This window comes from Balaenoptera borealis (assembly GCF_965194805.1).
Source record: "Balaenoptera borealis genome assembly, chromosome: 6".
Classification (NCBI taxonomy): domain Eukaryota; kingdom Metazoa; phylum Chordata; class Mammalia; order Artiodactyla; family Balaenopteridae; genus Balaenoptera; species Balaenoptera borealis.
Window position 1 is genome coordinate 78,125,470 of NC_138863.1, and position 19,638 is coordinate 78,145,107.

A 19,638-nucleotide genomic window follows, 5' to 3' on the forward strand; every position below is an offset into this window, starting at 1 on the left:
ATAGTTGATTTACAATATTGTGTTAATTTCAGGTGTACAGCAAAGAGATTCGGTTATACATATATATGTGTGTATCTATATTCTTTTTTTGGATTCTTTCTCATAGTTTATTACAAGATACTGAATATAGTTCCCTGTGCTATACAGTAAATCCTTATTGTTTATCTATTTTATGTATGGTAGAGTGCATCTGTTAATCCCATACTGCCAGTTTATCCCTCCCCCCACAGTCTTTAATTCTTATGAGAAAATACTTTGATTCATTTTTCTCTTAAGTTTTCAAATTTCAGGTTCTCCATTTAGATTAGAAGTCTAGGTTTTGGACATGTTATTAGCTTTTGATTTTATATGCAGACCATTTTAATAGCAGGCCATTTCTCTCTGTTGCCCACCATGCTTCTCCCCATAATTACTTAGTTCTTAAAAGAATTCAAACATATTTGCTGTTAGCCTAAAGCAGAATTGTGAGGGTGTATCTGTTGAGGGGAGAAGGGGAAAAAGCCTAGTTCTCATTCTGTTAGTTTGAGTTGTAGAGGCTTGTCACTGCTTTGTTTTCAAATTCTGTACTTTGTTTTTTTAAACTTATTTGACCTGTATTTCAGATTCTAGTCACACTTCTAGTCAAGTTCTTGTTCAGTGATGTTTAAACAGTTTATTGAATGTTTTGTGGAACAAAAAGGCTTTTTTGTTTTTTTCATCCATTAGTACCATACTACTTCATTTTAATGATAATTTAGCCGGTTTTGCTTCATGAGTTGACTTTCACAAGTAATAAACGTCAGTGTTCAAGTGTTTTCTACCTTTAGTAGGCTTTATATATTCCTGTTGACCAATATGCTTATTTCTTTTTTGTTGTTCCTATTTCTCAGATTGTTCATTTAATTTAAAACTGTTGAATAACTGGTTACCTTGTTCCAGTACCTATGATTGTTTTGTATAATTGTATCTCCCTTCATGTTTTCCTTAAATTCGTTCATATTAAGATTAAAGTTATGATGTGAGATTATACAAATATATGTGAACATTGCGTCAGAATCCTTTGGAAATTTATGTTAATCTTCATGATTTTTATTCATACTAAGTAGTGAAGATTGATTCATAGATTTGGATAACAGTTATTGGTAGATGAGTTTAAGCCCCCAAATTAATATATTCTTTCCTCAGATATGCATGTGTGTATGTGCTTTATTAAGTTTTTCTTTATAAGAGAGAGCATAGATGATTTGAGTTAGAAAAGTCTGTTTTTTATGTATTTGTTTAAAGTCACTGAATTATAAGCACCTTTGAGCCAGAAGTTTTAAAAAGACCAGATGGCTATGAAAATTATTTAATCAGATATTAAAAATCAAAGGTGAGAAACGCTGAAAAATTTTTTTTGCCTTGCTCCCAAGAAGAGAGAAAAACATGGGTGTTGAGTTAAAATTAAAAGGAAATTAATATTCATAAATTTTAAGTTACAAATAACATAATAGTCTAAACTTTTAAATGTATTTGTTAAAATAATTATGACAATACATATAAATAATGACATAAGTATTAAAGTAGATCATTAAAAAAAATACTTCATTCATTCAACAAGCGCTTACTAAGCATACTATTCATGTAGTATATAGTATTCACTGGGTTTTAATCCTAAGTTGTACATATTAGTTTTAATAACCAGATAGATTCTTAAAATCCTATTAGGTGCTTTGGTCTTATGTAGTAATCTTTTTTTACTTTTGTTCTAGATGCCTGGAATGATGTCTTCAGTAATGCCTGGAATGATGATGTCTCATATGTCTCAGGCTTCCATGCAGCCTGCCTTACCGGTAATCTTGTGAAAGTAACTGTTTTCTGTGATGTTTTGATTTCTTTTGTCTATGAGATAACATACGTATTTTGTAGGCAATGATGTTAGCTTTTTAAGTGCCTCGCAAGTACTACACGATGGGAATTACATGGACTTTTATTTTTAGTTTCTTGAATCCAGGCATTTACATTTTTTCCTATATTTATATTATAATTGTTGTACATCCTTAGTTATTAAATTAATTCTACATTAAACAAGTCTAGAATTCTAAAAAGCATAATTTGTTAGCCAGAAGCATTTTATTGCTCTTGTAGCATTCTAATCTTAAAGAGCAGACATTTGCTTTACCGTATACTAATTAAAAATTGATAGAATGTGATTTAATACTAGATCCTAAATTTAGAAATGAGAAGATTTCATTTGAAATCCACATTTCATGAGACTTCAGCTGTGGCACATTACTTAGAAAATCTTTGATTACTCTTATCACCCTTATTGGGTGGTATAGCAATATAGAAATCATTATGATATTCAAATTAGCATGACTTATTTATTAGTTAGTTATAATGAACAGATGTGGCATACTCCACTGGGGTAGGTTTGCAGTGTCGTATCCAAAACCCCTAGGGCCAGATACATTTCAAAATTTTTTTTATATTATAAAGTAATACATTGCATATAGTATATAATAATTATGTAAAAATTTCCCACGGGATCTTGGGCCGTGCACTTTAATTTCTAACACAATATTTCTAAAGCAGAACTTAAAGATACTCATTCTCATGTGGGATAAATAAGACTGTAAACAGTTCATGTCATTCAGGATAGGTTTTGCCACTGATGAGTTTTGGTGCCAAACTTAAAAAAAAAAAAAAAAAGCTTGTTTTTCAGAGGTTTTTGGATCTTAGAATTGTGGGTAAAGGGTTGTGGATCTTTATATAACTGATAATTATATAAATAGAGCACTTAAGATTAAAGTGCTTCAGTAGGCCCAGATTACTGCAATTTTTATTTTTATTTTTTATTTTTTTTACAATTTATAACAAGCTCAGGGAACTGAGATCGCTAAAACTTAACCAAGAATCTTTGAGTCAGCGGCTAGAGAATTGATACATAGAGGGGACTGATTGACTATGCTTTAAGAGAATCGTATATAAAATACGGTTTAAGCAAGGTGAATGTTACTAATTTCATTTTTATTCTTACAGCCAGGAGTAAATAATATGGATGTAGCAGCAGGTATGTATACCATTTATAGAGATATATGTTAGACTTAATTTGGACAGTAGCAACCGTATTATAGTGAGGAATAAAACAGTGTCTCTTGGGCACTATAATCAGCTCCTGATTTTTTATTTTTTTTTAAGCAATGGAAAATGGAAATCCATAAGAAATTATCATAATTTTAGATTAGGAGTTCTGAGACCAGATTTGGTCTTCAGATATACTTTGGCCCACGTGATGTTTTTAAATTTTATAATTAGTTGCTAACATTTAAAGTCTGCAGGCTTACATAAAAATTGAATTTATCATTCTATACAAAAATTGAATTTATCTTGAAAAGTTGGATGATCTGAACTTTTATTATTTACAATGGTCTTTCTCAACACAGTAGATACTCAAAGAATATTTGAATGGAAAATTCTGGTTGAGTCCATATTTGTACTCAGCAAACATTGTGGAATGGGTAGCAACTCCATACTTCAGATATCGAGCGTGTGCTCTCAGCCTTCTGGACTACTTCAGTCATTTTTCTGGTACCTGCTTGGTCCTTATAGTCATTGCAGTTTGTAAGCCCTGTGATAATATTTTTTTTTCAGCTGGTTACCAGTAAGTGTTTATTATGACTAGTGTGACTTTAACATATAATAATGCTTCAGTTATACAAGAGTAAGTAATGTTCCATGTAATTTAGTATTCCAGATGGTGAACTTTGTCCCATGATTATGCCAAAACATTTTTTCTTTTGAACATTATGGGTCGAAATATGTTTAAAATGCACTATGTGCTTTCCTGGAGGTTTATATGGGCCATAATTGATCTTTTTAAGATGTTTCACAGATTTCATTATTTAAGCTGTAATGTTGTTCCGATATATCAATACCTTAGAATAGTATTTTAGCCTATTTAGATATTTAGAGGTGATTACTATTACCCTAAATAATCCTGGAAAATTACCTTAAAGTTTTTTTAGTTACTTTTAAATGCTTTGACTCTATTATTGATGTTCCATACTAGCTTTTTTTTTGATTGCTCTCAGCATATATGTACTTAGTTTTGTTTCCTTTTTACAGTCTCTTGGTTTTTTTACATATAGTTTTAAGCTACTAGTTTCCTAAGTTAAAGATTATTCATATGAACTTTGTGACTAATAGGGATTTCCCCTTATGTCTTAAGATGGCTTTGATAGTAGTTTAGGACAGTACCATCTAATAGAACTTTCTGTAAGTGTAGAAATGTTCTGTAATCTGTAATGTTGTATACTGTAAACACAGCCACATGTAATTATTGTAATTATTGAAATGTGGCTAGTGCAAAGGAGGAACTGAATTTTAAAATTTTGTTTAATCTTAATTAATTTAGATGTTAGTTTAAACAGGGATATGTGGTGGCTAAAGGATTCTGTATTGTACAGCACATGTTTGGAACCTAGATAATTAAACTTGTTAGAAATCTAAAGCATAGAATCAGAGTTCTGACACATTACTGTACTTCAGCAGTATAGCAGAGAAACAGAAATTAGTTAAGATAAACACCTATTTAGCAAGAAAAGGAGAAACAAAAGGCAAGGGTGTGAATACTTCTCAGACAGCTCCCAAGTGAGTTTGCAGATTGAAAGTTCAAAGTGCCAACTTAATTCTGAAAGTGCTTTGCACTATCGATGTTTTTCTTGTGGGAAAGAGAGCAAATACATAGGTGATATGGGACAGTCTTAGGATATTTAGTGTGATGGGATGAGGAGGAAAAAATAGTATGAATAAATATTTTAACACTGTTAACTCAAGGAGAGCATGATTTATCACATTGTAATACTGTTCCAAAAAATTTTTTTTTTAGGTACAACATCCGGTGCAGTAAGTACCTTTAGAATATATTTATTTCATTATGCTTCTTTAGCCTACTACGTTGATGCTTATTTCTGTTTTGAAGATTATCTACTAAGTTGAACCCTTTTCCTTTATTTTCTATGCCAAAGGTTGAAAATTTGTTTGAATGATTTATTTTAAAATCTAATTTTTGTGGGACTTAATCAGAGATATGGGAATCACCAAGGTTTTGTGTTTTTTTTTTTTAATTCCTTAAAGCTCAGTGAAGAGTTTATGTGTGTAATCTCATTTCATCAAAACAGTAGTCCTGAGAGGTAGCTGTTATTCTCATATGGTTGAGAAAATGCAGAAATCTGTGAATTAATTTTTAAGTATGTTAGTATTTTAAATTTGGGGTGAAAGACTTTTAATTGTGACCTGTATTTAAGTATTTTAAACTTTTATCTTTTGCTTTAAAATTGAATGGTTATAAAATATCCATTTGGTATTCTTCCATTATGAGTGTCTTTTTTTGTTTTTGACTAATAATAGCTTCATGTTTTTCCTGCTTAGTTAAATAATATGGGCTCACTGGGAGGAAAATGAAGCAGACTTAAGTTAAAAAGAAGAAAGTAAATTACCCTAAGTTTTTCTACCATGAGGGAACCACCATGATTAATATTTTGGTTTTGTCAGTTGTCTGTCAAACTATTTTTTTTCCTCACTTAATTGAAATATCTTTTTTGTCATATATTAAGTTCTCACATATTCTGACATCCATTTCTGGGTTTTCTTTTCCACTCTATTTCTAATTCAATATTACACCTTTTTCTGATTAGAGTAGATTTAATATTTAATAAGACAAGTCTTTCATGGTTTCTCTTTTCATTATGTTCTTTGCTATTTTCAGATATTAGCATATGAATTTCCCTGTCCCCCACCAAAAGCAGTCTTTAAATACACACACAGACATGCTCAAAAGGCAAAAATTGTGTTTTTATCTGGGATTAATTTATTTCTTTCCATTTTAAGAGAACTGACATATTTATACTTTTCAAGTAAACTTTCCCATCCAAAAATATTGTGTATTTATTTGAAAACTTGCTGTTGTTTTATTCTTTTTTGGTTTCAGGTACACAAATTTCAGTTACTTGTGCTTTTCAGGCTTTGGTCATTATTATTGATCCATGGCGGTTCCCTCATTTTTTTTCCTTTATTCTTCCCTTTATTCTTTTTCCCTTTACTCCAGTCCACCCTCCCCAGTAGGTGCTTACTTCGATATATGTCCTAAGACACGTATATATTGGGAAAAGCTTATGAAATTTTTTTGTGTAGCTTTTTTTTTGTGTGTTTTTTCTTTTTTTCTTGATCTTCATCCTTATTTTATAATTGGCATACAGTATTATATTAGTATCAGGTGTATAATGCAATGGTTCAGTATTTGTATACATTACAAAATGCTTACCAAAAATAAGTAGTTAACCCATCACCACACATAGTAACAAAATTTTGTGTGCATGTGTGTGAGGAGGACTTTACTCTGCAAAGATGTAATACAGTATTATTAACTATAGTCACCATGCTGTACATTTTATCCCTCATGACCTACTTATTTTATAGCTAAAAGTTTGTAGATTTTGACCCTCTTCACCCATTTCTCCCACACCCCCAAAGCATCCTCCCCTATGGCAATCATCAGTCTGTTCTCTGTTTCTATGAACTTGGTTTTTTTGTTTCGTTTTTGAGAATCTACATGTAAGTGAGATCATACAATACTTGTCTTTCTCTCTCTGGCTTATTTCACTTAGCATAATGCCTTCAAGGTCCATCCGTGCTGTTGCAAATGGCAAGATTTCATTCATTCTTTTTTTATGGCTGAATAGTTTTCCTTGTGTGTATGTGCATTTTATATATATCTTCTTTATCTATTCATTCATCCATGTACACTTAGGTTATTTCCATATCTTAGCTATTAAAAATGATGCTTCAATGAACTTTTTATAGGAACTTACATACTATTTTCCATAGTGGCTATACAATTTACATTCCCACCAACAGTGTAGGAGGGTTCCAATTTCTACACATCCTTGCCAACATTTGTTATTTCTTGGTTTTTTGATAATGGCCATCCTGACAAGTGTGAGGTGAAGTCTCATTATGGTTTTGATTTACGTTTCTCTGATGATCAGTGATGTTGAGTATCTTTTTATATACCTGTTGGCCATTTGTATATCTTTTTTGCCCATTCTTTAATTGGATTATTTGTGGTATTTTGCTGTTGATTTGTAGGAGTTTCTTATATATTGTGGATATTAACCCCTTATCAGATATATGGTTTGCAAATATTTTCTTCCATTCCAGAGGTTCTATTTTCACTCTGTTTACTGTGTGGAAGCTTTTCAGTTTGATGTAGTCCCACTTGCTTTCTATTCCTAAACATGAGGAACTAGTTCAGAATTACTTTAACTTCCTTTTAGACTCCCTTACAATGAGTGGTGGTTTAAGGATAGCAAAACATGGTTCTAACCAGAACTCTAATGAACATTCTGTGTAATTCAGGCTATGAATATGTACCTGGCAAGAGAAATTCCTGTGTATTTAATCTGTGGTCAAGCAGATCCAAGAGAGCCACTTCCCTAGGTTTCCTCTGCTGTCCTCGCCATTCTTTTTGCCTTCTGGAGTCAAAAATTCAGGTATTAGTTGCCTTGACATTTATTAGAAGAAATTGACTGTTTGGATCTCTCTAATCAGTCATTCTGACAGGCTTTCTAAACAGAAATAGCTTTTTCTGCATAGCACCTGCTGCCAGTGCTCTGCAGGTTGAGGTGCTTACTACAGGCCTACCTCAGTTATTGGCTCAGTTCCACACCACTGCAATAAAGTGAATGTCAGTCACGAATTTTTTGGTTTCCCAGTGCATATTAAAGTTATGTTTACACTACACTGTAGTCTATTAAGTGTGCAATAGCATTATGTTTAAAAAAGCAATGTATATACCTTAATTTAAAAATACTTTATTGTGAGAAAATGCTAACCATCTGAGCCTTTAGCGAGTCATAATCTAAAGATTACTGATTACAGATCACTATAACAAATATGATAATGAAGAAGTTTGAAATATTGTAACGGTAACCAAAACGTAGCACAGAGGCACAAAATGAGCAAATGCTGTTGGAAAAGTGGCGCTAATAGACTTGCTCCACAGAGTGTTTCCACAAACATTCAGTTTTTTTAAAAGGCAATAATCTGCGAAACACAATAAAGCTAAGTGCAATAAAACCATGTAAATGTGTAAAGTTGCCAGATTACAGCAAATTCAAGTTTTGCTTTTTGGAGATTTCTGGAATTTTTAAAATATTTTCAATCTGTGGTTGGTTGAATTCACTGATATGGAGGGCCAACTGCTGTAGTTCGGTCTTCTTTTAAGTCTGTTTTATGATAGAGTTTTAAATGTTCTCCATTAAAGGCTTGTGCATTCTTCATTCTGTTAGATTACAGATACTGTATAAGATTTGGAGCCATTTTGAATTTGTTGTGCTTTATGTTATCATTTTTCTATGTGCTTATCCAGCAGGCTTGCTGAACTCTTGTTGCTTAGTGAGTTTTCTGTGTAATACTACTACCCTCAAATGACAGTTTTGGCTCCTCCTCTTCTGGTCCTCATATTTGTGTCTACTATTATTGTTTCAGGAAGAACCTCTAGTGCTGTGGTGAGTGGTAGCAGTGGTAAACTGGCATCTTGTCTTCTTTCCTCTCCTAAAGGGAATAAGTTTAAAATTTCTCCATTAAATATGATGTTTACTATAGTTTTTTGGTATGCAATCTGTGTTAAGTTGAAGCTTTCTTCTATTCCTGGTCTGCTAATAGTATTCAATATGTACTTATTTTTTAAATTCTTCAATGTTTTTTTCCATGTCAACTAAGATGATCATATGATATTTCTTTTCTACTCTGTTAATGTGAAAGTACATGGATAAGTTTTCTGACATTGCCATCTTTACATCACTAACATGAACCCTAGTTATTCATTATGTGTATTTAGCGGTATGTATATGTGCATACACGTGTGTTTAATTTCTTCTGAATTTAGTTTGCTAGTATCTTTTCTAGGTTGCTTGTTTCTGGAGAATAATCTCTCTTTTCTGGTCCTTAGAACAACTTAATAAATAACTTATTTCTTAATGCTTGATAGAACACAACTAAAAACTGACCGGACCTAACACTTTTTGTTTTTAATTAAAGTATAGTTGCTGTATAATAATATATAAGTTACAGGTGTGCAATATAGTGATTTACAATTTTTAAAATTTATACTCCATTTATAGTTATTGTAAAATATTGGCTATATTCCCCATGTTGTACAATATATCTTTGTAGTTTATTTTATACGAAACAGTTTGTACCTCTTAATCCCCTACACCTGTATTGACCCGCACCCTTTCCCTCTCCCCGTTGGTAACCACCAGTTTGTTCTCTGTATCTGTGAGTCTTCTTCTTCTTTGTTATATTCACTAGTTGTATTTTTTAGATTCCACACGTAAGTGATATCATACAGTATTTGTCTTTCTCTGTCTTTCTTGATTACTTACTCTCTTGCTCTTTTTCTAGCATCTTGAGTCCTTAGCTCACTGGTTTTCAGACATCCTTAACTGTGCTGCTTAAGTTTTTTGTTTTTTTTTAATAAACTTATTTATGTATGTATGGCTCTGTTGGGTCTTTGTTGCTGCGTGCAGGCTTTCTCTAGTTGCGGCGAGCAGGGGCTCCTCTTCGTTGCGGTGCGTGGGCTTCTCATTGTGGTGGCTTCTCTTGCTGAGGAGCACAGGCTCTAGGTGCACGGGCTTCAGTAGTTGTGGCGCACGGGCTTAGTTGCTCTGTGGCATGTGGGATCTTCTTGGACCAGGGATCGAACCTGTGTCCCCTGCATTGCTAGGCGGATTCTTAACCACTGCTCCACCAGGGAAGTCCCAGCAGGCAGATTCTTAACCATGGCGCCCCCAGGGGAGTCCCTTAAGTTTTGACATAAAGAATTTTTGTTGTCATTCAGCTCTCAATATCTTGTTTTCTTTTTTCCTCATTTGATTTCTTTTTTTATTAGGTATTAAGTGGTTGGTTTTTTTGGTTTCCAGATGTCAGATTTTTTTTTTTTTTCCGAATTGAATTTTTTTTTTTTTTTTTTTTTAGAGAAATTTTAGATTGAGTGCAAAGTAGAGAGTTCCCAATACCCCCTATCCCACATACATACAGCATTCCCTTCTATCAGCATCTCTCCCCAGAGTGGTACATTTACTACAGTTGATGAACATACATTGACACATCATTATCACCCAAAGTCCAGTTTGCATTAGTGTTCACTCTTGGTGTTATGCATTCTATGAGTTTGACAAATGTTTAGTGACGTGTATCCCTCATGATAGTGTCATACAGAATAGCTTCACTGCACGAAAAGTCCTCTGTGCTCTGTCTCTTCGTCCCTCTCCCCATCTCCACCCACAACCCCTGCAGCCACTGGTCTTTTTACTGTCTCCATAGTTTTACCTTTTCCTGATGTCATATAGTTAGAATCATACAGTATGTGACTCTTTCAGATTGGCTTCATTCACTTAATTTTCCTCCATTTCTTTTCTTTGATAGCTCATTTCTTTTTAGCACTGAATAACAAAATAATTATAATAGAGGTGAATAATATTTTGTTGTCTGGACATGCCACAGTTTGTTTATCCATTCAGCTACTAAAAGACATTTTGGTTGCTTTTAGGTTTTAGCAATTATGACTAAAGCTGCTAAAAACGTACAGGTTTTTGTGTGGACTTAAGTTTTCAACGCATTTGGGTAAACATAAAGGAGCACGATTGCTTGATCATATAGTAATAGTATATTTACTTTTGTAAGAAACTACCAAACTGTCTTCCAAAGTGGCTGTACCATTTTGACTTCCCACCAGCAATGAATGAGAGTTCCTGTCGCTTCACATCCTCACTAACATTTGATATTGTTGCTGTTGTAGATTTTTTTGCGTTTTAATAGGTGTGTGGTGCATCTCATTTTAATTTGCAACTCTGTAATAGTGTATGATGTTGAGCATCTTTTCATATGCTTACTTGTATCTATGTCTTTTTTTGTTGAGGTGCCCAGATTTTTTACTCTTTTTACAGATTTAATTTTATTTATTTTTGGCAGCGTTGGGTATTTGTTGCTGCGCGCAGGCTTTCTCTAGTTGTGTCGAGCGGGGGCTACTCTTCATTGCAGTGTGCGGACCTCTCCTTGCAGTGGCTTCTCCTGTTGCGGAGCACCGCCTCAAGGCACACAGGCTTCAGTAGTTGTGGCTCACGGGGTCTAGAGCGCAGGCTCAGCAGTTGTGGTGCATGGGCCTAGTTGCTCTCTGGCATGTGGGATCCTCCCAGACCAGGGATTGAACCCGAGTTCCCTGCATTGGCAGGCGGACCCTTATCCACTGCACCACCAGGGAAGTCCCTACTCATTTTTCTTAATGATAAGTTTAAAGAGTTTTTATATATTTTGGTTAACAGTACTTTAACAGATGTGTCTTTTGCAAATAATTTCTGTTTGTGGCTTTTTGCGTTCTTTTAACTGCATTTGGCAGAGCAGAGGTTTTTAATTTTAATTAAGTCCATCCTATCAATTGTTTCTTTCATTGATCATGCCTTTGAGAGACTTATTTTTTTATAAGGTATACCTTTTTGCATTATGATCAGAAAGCACAGTCTATAAGATGTTGATTCTTTGCAGTTTATTAAAGCTTCCTTTATGTTCTATGTCAAGACCAATTTTAGGATTTTTTTTTTTTTAATTTTATTTATTTATTTATTTATGGCTGTGTTGGGTCTTCGTTTCTGTGAGAGGGCTTTCTCTAGTTGCGGCAAGTGGGGGCCACTCTTCATCGCGGCGCGCGGGCCTCTCACTATCGTGGCCTCTCTTGTTGCGGAGCACAGGCTCCAGACGCGCAGGCTCAGCAATTGTGGCTCACGGGCCTAGTTGCTCCGCGGCATGTGGGATCTTCCCAGACCAGGGCTCGAACCCGTGTCCCCTGCATTGGAAGGCAGATTCTCAACCACTGTGCCACCAGGGAAGCCCCAATTTTAGGAGTTTTTTGTGCTGATAATTTAAAGTTATTTTGTTTTTCTGTATCTTGGCATACCTTTCATATAAGGAGAGGGGTATATTAAAATCTTTAACTTGAAGAGTGGGTCATCTTTTTCTCCCATATTTTTCTGTTTTTGCTCTGTATTTCAAGGCTCAGTTGCAAATAAATGCATATATGTTGAGGATAATTTCTTTATCTGTTAACTCTTTATCAGTATACAACCCCTCTTTCTATTTAGGTGGGACAGATAGTTATTATAGTTATTTTGATTTCTTTTTACCTTGTAAAAACTTGTTATATTGTAAATAGAATATTTTTCCCATTTTTATTACAAGTTAGTTATTGTCATTCAAAAATTTTTGTATGTTTATCTTTTATAGTCAGCTAGATTACCAGAGGCACTGGATGATTAGTTGTTGGGGTTTTTTTTATTTGAGTCTTTAGCAGTAAAGACAAGAGAATTTATCTCATTCCCAATCTTTTTTTTTTTTTTTTTAATATTTATTTATTTATTTGCCTGCGTTGGGTCTTCGCTGCTGCGCTCAGGCCCTCCCCAGTTGCGGCGAGCAGGGGCCACTCCTCCCTGCGGTGCGCGGGCTTCCCATTGGGTGGCCTCTCCCGCTGCGGAGCAGTGGCTCTAGGCGCGCGGGCCCCAGCAGCCACGGCACGTGGGCTCAGCAGTCGTGGCTTGTGGGCTCTAGAGCAGTCTCAGCAGCTGCAGCACACGGGCTCAGTTGCTCCGTGGCATGTGGGATCCTCCCAGATCAGGGCTCGAACCCATGTCCCCTGCACTGGCAGGCGGACCCCCAACCACTGCGTCACCAGGGAAGTCCCCTCATTCCCAATCTTAATACCAGTCATTAATTTTATTGCCATAGTGTATTTGTCGAATTATAGTGATTGCAGACTTATGTTTTGGTCATGATTTTAATGGAAGTGGCTTTAGAATAATTTTTATTGGTCTTTGCTAAACTATCATTTAAATGTTTTTCTCTTTATTATTGTATTATTTGAGGATTTTTTGTTTTTATTTTTTGAAGACTTATGAATTGTCGTGATATTCAGGACGTAATTTGATCGTACCAAGTCTATTAGTGTGATCATGTGGTGTTTTCTTTTTTCAATTTGTTAATAGAAATACTTTCTTTTATAGATATCCCAATATTGAACTACCCTTGCACTTCTACAATAAATTCTACTTTGTCAGAGTGTATATACTGAGGATTCTCTTGGCTTTTATTTAAATTCTTAACATTTATATTTATAAGTAACATTGCCTGCTTTTCTTTTTTTGATACCTTTTCTGTTGAGTTTTGTAACTGATAAAGAGCTTTTCATCTCTTTCTATGATCTGAAGTAATATTGTAATCCTCTGTTCTTTAAAGGTTGCATAAGGTTCTACTATAAAATCAACTGGTTAGGTATCTTTCAATTGCGTCTATGGTAATTGGAATATTCAAGTGTGACGTGTTTCTTCTGGGTGAATTTTGATGAAGTAGTTTGGGAGGAAATCATTTCCTTGAAGTTTTGAAATTGGTTGTGAATCTGTTCTATGTCTGTGGTTATTTTCCTTCTTTAGAGTAGTGAGGGGATTTTTCTATCTATCTTAGTGTTTGGATTTAGTCATTTTTTTCTCTTTCAGTTTTGTTCAGTTGAGCTTATACATTGTATAAATGTTTACATTTTGAGTTTGAATGTACTGAATTAATTCACAACCCAATGGTTGACTAGCTTTTTTGAATCTGAAAAGTATATTAGCTCTCTTGATAATTGCTCTCTTGATAATTATATATGTGCGTTTGTTTTCCTTATACCCAGGTTTTTGTTTTTGGGGTTTGTTTTGTTTTGTTTTTGCCTTTCAGATACTTTCAGTATGTATTGTGCTGCTACATCATTTGTTACAGCGTTTTGCTTTTTTTATTTAGTGCTGCATCTTAGACATTTTTCATTATATTAAAAATAGACCTGTATAAGAGAGTTTGTAGTATGAATGGACCGTAAGTGAACTGTCATTGGGGGGTTATTGATTTATCTCTAACTTGTCACCACTATTAGTAATCTGGTAGAGACTATCCTTGTACAGTCTTTGCAGCTATACAAATGGGATTTTGTAGAGTGAAACTTCAGGATCAAGAGATTATGTTTGCATTTTTGATTTGATAAGAACTACTAAATTGACCTTCAGAGAAATAATACTAATTCTATTCCCAACAGTAGCATAAGAGTACCCTTTTCTTCACACCCTTTTAACATTGCATACCGCTGCTCTTTGTCATTCATCTGATGAGCAGAACGTTTTCATTTTAATGTGCACTTTCTTCATTTACTAATGAAGTTGAACATCCAATTATGTTATCTGTATTGAGTTCTGTTAGTGGCCATGTTTATATTTCCATTAGAATGTCTTTTCTTATTGATGGTAACAGAGTTTTGTATGTTAAGGGCAATGATTTTTTAATCCCTTGTTTTGTAAATATATACTTCCAGTTTATAGTTTGTAAAAATGTTTACTTTTGGTTTATTGTCCAGAACTGCCATTTGTGTCATCAGTTTTTTATTAGTACAATAAGTCTGTCAGTAAGAAAATAGTTTTGGGAATGGTGTCATCTGTGATGAAAGTGCAGAGTAATACTAAGGCTCCAAAGCAATGAATATCTTAATAACTCCTGCAGTGCCCCAAAGCAACTAACCTTAAGGTTAAAAGTAATGTCCTGGCTTTAGCTCATTTAGAATATACATTTGTCTTTGTTAGGTTTTTCCCAGTTTTGCAAAGGCAGTCTAAGTCTTTGATAGGTAGCATTTGCTTACTGCTCTAGAGAGGTCTTATGTTTAAAAAAAAATAGTAATTTTGTAGGAAAATAAGTCTTATTAATAGACTATGCTAATATGACTATCAGTACTTAATAACTACTTGCATAGGTCATATTTTATACTATGAAGATAACTCTCCAGTTGTTAATTGTTGATATATTCTTTATGCCACTGTTCATCTTAAACTCAACATTCAGATACATTTGTTCTTAAATTTTTCTTTTAAAATATTAATTATTAGTTTTGGCCAGAAGCAAGACATATTATAATTTTACTTTATGTTGCAGATCAGATATTTCTAAGGAAAAAGAGTGAAAAATTTATCAGATAAATTACTTTTCCACTCCAAAATTGACTTTTATAAGTGAATTTGATGTATTGCTTAAGACATTTGTACAGAATTTATATTCCTGTCTGAAATGATTTCATTTCTATTGATGCAAACAGTTGGAGCCTTGATCCATAGTAGGACCTTAGTTTGGACTAGGACAATGTTGTAATGAACTTAAGCTAGCTATGTTACCATGGTCATGTTACTTTACTTTCTTGTGCTCCATTTTCTCTTCTATAAAGTGGGGATAATAAATGGTACCTGTCTCATAGGGTTATTAAAAGAATTAACTGATAATTGATGCACAGCAATTAGTACAGGGCTTAATACTAAGTAGTTGGCCAGAATTCATCTGTTCTTATTGATAATTAGACTGTCCCTGAATACAAGCTTGAAACAGTATTTCAGGGTGGGTAAAATGTGTTTTTTTAGAGGCAGAAATTACTGAATTGTTCTAATTTTATCATTTATTTCCTGAATCACTATGAGCAAGTTGTTAACCCTCCTAAGCCTTGATTTTTTAATTTGTAAAATGCGGATAATGGTCTTACCTGCTTTGTAGTACAGTTGTAAAATTCAAATAAAGTAGTAGATAGTGAATACTAAATTGCTTACTATTTGTTTTACTAGTTTGTATACTTCTCTTCCCGTTTTTGGTCAAGTGTACATAGTCCCTTTCTTTTTCATTCCATTATCTCATATGTTTATTTCTGGTGAACTTCCTCTTTCCTTGATGCCTTTAGCAAATGTGACTTGGGAAGTTTAAATATAATTTTGGAACTTATAGATCTCTTCTTAGTGCAATCCTGAATTGGTACTGAGTTCATTTTTTTTTTAATAAGAAATGCAGACCTCTTTATCTATCTTAATAACATCACTTAATTTATGAAATAAAGCATTATGCATACAATTGAAGAAGCTTCCATATATGTCTCTTACTGCACCACTTTTTCATTATAAGATGTTAAAATAGGTGAATAACAGCAAGCTAAATATTTTTCAGCAGTTACTTAATTTTTGCTCCAGAGAGATTATAGTTGTCATATTCTGCAGAGGTACTAGAACAAGTTAAGGAATTTAAATACACCTTTGGAATTATCTAATCATCCTTGTACATCATTCAGAAATCTGTTCTGTAAGATTCTGTAAGTGGTCGTGTCAGACTATTTACAGAATGGTCTTAACAAATCTCTATAGGAAGGGCCATTTTGTATTAAACAACCCAAATTTGGTCAAGTTCTTTTCTGTGAATTCTAATGGCGTCTGTAATTCCTTCACTTAACTCTAGTTCTTTTTTCAGAAATTACAGAAAATAATCATCTTACCTCATCTACTTTTGTTAAAATTACATTGATTTATGTCCTCCTTAAGTCGTCTATTCTTGTTCTCCATCCCCACAATTTGCAAATGTTCCTTATATAGTTTTCAATTAGCATATTTCAACATTTAACACATCTGAAACTGGAATGCATTCTATCATCCATGATGTCCTATGATCTTCATTCTCCAGGCAGCAGTTATCACCTAGTTGTGCATAACTGAACAGTAAAAGTGCCAACATCAGAAGACTGAATGTCAGTGGTTTGCAAGAAAATCCTAGAAATAATGGCACAACACTCTTTTATCAGCTAGGAATAAAATGATTATGTGAGAGAGTAGGAAAAGCGATGAATCACATGTGTTTAGCCACATTCCCAAAGCAGAAATCAGAAGTAGATCTGCTCCATTACTCAGTAAAGTTGATAGGGAGGGAAGAAAGGTAAGCCAGTTTTAAATAGGTAAGGAGAAAGTTAAGAACCAGTAGCAGTGGTTTTCAGTTATTTTATGGCTTGTTTTGTTTTGCTTTGCTTTTAAGAAATGCTGCATTATTAGTAGGATTCTTGGTACGCAACAGGGGATGGATGGTATTGTGTGGAAATATAATGGACATTAGCAACTTGGATACAATAAGGGGTCTGAGTGTAAAGTTTAAGGAATAGATTAATTATTTTATTTGCCTATTTTCCTTTTTATGTATACATAGGAGTGATAGGGGATAAAACCTAAGTCTAATAAGTAAGAATAAGTCCTTTCAAAAAGTTTAACGTAAATCTGAGTGATAAAAAATGTGATGGTTTGACAGTGATTTTACCTTTTCTTCCTTAGAGGAATGTACAACAATCTTTTGTTTTAGATTTGAAGAAATTTGGTATAGATCATTTTTATAACCCTTTTTTGAGCATACTTTAGTCTGAAAAATCTGGTGCCCAGAAGTGGGCTTAGTACCTTTGATCTCATCCAGTAATTCATTCATTCATGATTCTGTGTAAAACTGCTTTTTAAAAACCACTTTATTAAGGTATGATTGACATATGAAAAGCTGTACATACTAAATGTGTATGACTGGATGATTTGAGGAATAAATACACATCCATGAAACTATCACCAAGACCATAGACATCTATCATCTCTCAAAGGTTCCTGCCAACCCCTTTTATTATTATTATTATTATTATTTTGTGTTTGTGCACGTGTATATATGGTGACCTTATAAAACTCTTAACCAACCTTTTATTTATTTATTTTCTTTATTTTTTTGGCTGCGTCAGGTCTTCGTTGTGGCGCATGGGTTTCTCTCTAGTTGTGGTGCGTGGGCCTCCCTCTAGTTGTGCTGTGTGGGCTCTAGTTTGCAGCATGTAGGCTCTTTAGTTGTGGCCTGCGGGCTTAGTTTGCCCTGCAGCATGTGGGATCTTAGTTCCCTGACCAAAGATAGAACCTGTGTCCCCTGCATTGGAAGGCAGATTCTTTACCACTGGACCACCAGGGAAGCCCCTTAAGCAACCTTTGTTTGAGCTATCATGTCTGTTGATACTTGAGGTCTTACTAACGACTTTTGGTAGTTTCTTAGTAGTTCTTTTGGACCCCATTAGTGGATTTATATTCTGTATCAAACTAGTTTCATGTAAAACTTTATCTTACTCATCTTGTGTTGAGGCATTTGTATTCACATTTTATCCCTGTTAAATTTCACCTTGTTGATTATTAAGTTCTGATTGTCATGCAAAGGCATCCTTTCTAATTTTGATGCCTGCATCTTTATGGCATGTCAGTTTAGAACTTTGTCCAACTTGATGTAAATATTCTTTGGGTTAGAGTTGTTGAGCTCATGATCAATCCACCTATACTACATTAGCATCTCGTTCATATATTCTTTTTTATCCACAAGGCATAGATTTGTGTTGCTGAAAGATTTTCTTATGTGTAGTAGTTATAAGCAGTCATATCCTTATAATTCTGAGACTGTAGAATGGAGAGAGATCCTAAAACCTGAACTGATCCATGCTGCTTTTGAGGTACTTTAAAAATATTCTATTTTCAGTTACCTCCCTACTTGCATTGATCAGTTATTCTAAATAACTGTCAAAAGTATGCCCATTTTATACTTTTAATTTCTTCATATATTGCTTTGAAACTAATAATACTGATATTTACTGTCAGTGGCACTGTTAAATAATTTAAATCTTTTTATAATTATTTTTCTTTAGAAATCAATGTGGACTGAACATAAATCACCTGATGGAAGGACCTACTACTATAATACTGAAACAAAACAGTCTACTTGGGAGAAACCAGATGATCTTAAAACTCCTGCTGAGGTAAAAGTTTGAGGACTGGAATTTAGAGATTAAATAGATTGGGTCTTTTTTTTTTTTTAGGATTTTGGTGAGTATTTGGCTTTCCAAAGAATACTACTACTTATATCAGAAAAGGATGCTACAAAGGCATTCAGAGGAGAAAAGGGTTTTTACAGTCACACCAATCAGCAAAAAGACAAAATTCATTCCCTTCTATAGGCAGACCAATTTTGTTTACTGATATTTACCCCTGCTCAGGAACCTTTGTCAGGTGGTATCAATTTAAGAAACGTATTTAAAGAATAAATTGGAAGAAAAGAATACTCTCTCTCTGCTTGCCCTTTATTTGTTTTCCTCTTTATAGCAAACCTGAGTGATTTCAGATATCTTCTACTGGGTTCTTAACATTTTTCCAGTGGGGCTAGGATAATGGCGATGAAGTTAAATTACAAATACAAGTACTTCCATCTTTTAGAATGGGAAATTGTCTCTTTGGAAAATATCCCCCCCCCAGCAAAAGTATGTATATTTCATTTTATGTTGTAAATTTTACCATTCAAAATATACAGATATGAAAATAAGATTGAAGGAATAAACTAAGTAAGCAATGTTACCTGTGGTTTAATAAGGAAGTCTGGAGTCCTAAGTAAGAGCTGATCTGGCATTTCAAAGCTATACTTGAAGGTTTTTCCTAGTAGGCAGCATATTCTTTTTTTTCCTCCTCTTAATTAAGAATTTGAGGAGGTAAAAATATTTTCCAGGCCACCACACTAATTATAGAACAGCAGTACTTGGGAGGGGAAGTTGGCAGATGATAAAATTTTTTATTTATCCCAATACTGACATAGATATTTGCCCAAGACACTGATTAAATTTGAGTTTTCAGTAGCATTCTCATTCCACCCTAACAGGTTCTGTATATTAGGTTTTAAGTATATCATACTTACAGTGCTTCCTTACAT

At 33.9% G+C, this 19,638-nt stretch overlaps 1 protein-coding gene across 12 annotated transcripts in view; it reads left to right on the top strand.

The window, feature by feature from the left end:
• PRPF40A (pre-mRNA processing factor 40 homolog A) overlaps positions 1-19,638 on the top strand; it is a gene marked incomplete at its 5' end in the record, with an annotated part of 54,836 nt that overhangs the window by 13,097 nt on the left and 22,101 nt on the right. For all 12 annotated transcript variants that reach the window (XM_082395724.1, XM_082395725.1, XM_082395723.1 and 9 more), the window contains 4 exons: positions 1,731-1,811; positions 3,001-3,031; positions 4,850-4,866; positions 18,587-18,697. In XM_082395724.1, the coding sequence (XP_082251850.1) occupies positions 1,731-1,811; positions 3,001-3,031; positions 4,850-4,866; positions 18,587-18,697 (240 nt within the window). The remainder of the gene's footprint in view (positions 1-1,730; positions 1,812-3,000; positions 3,032-4,849; positions 4,867-18,586; positions 18,698-19,638) is intronic.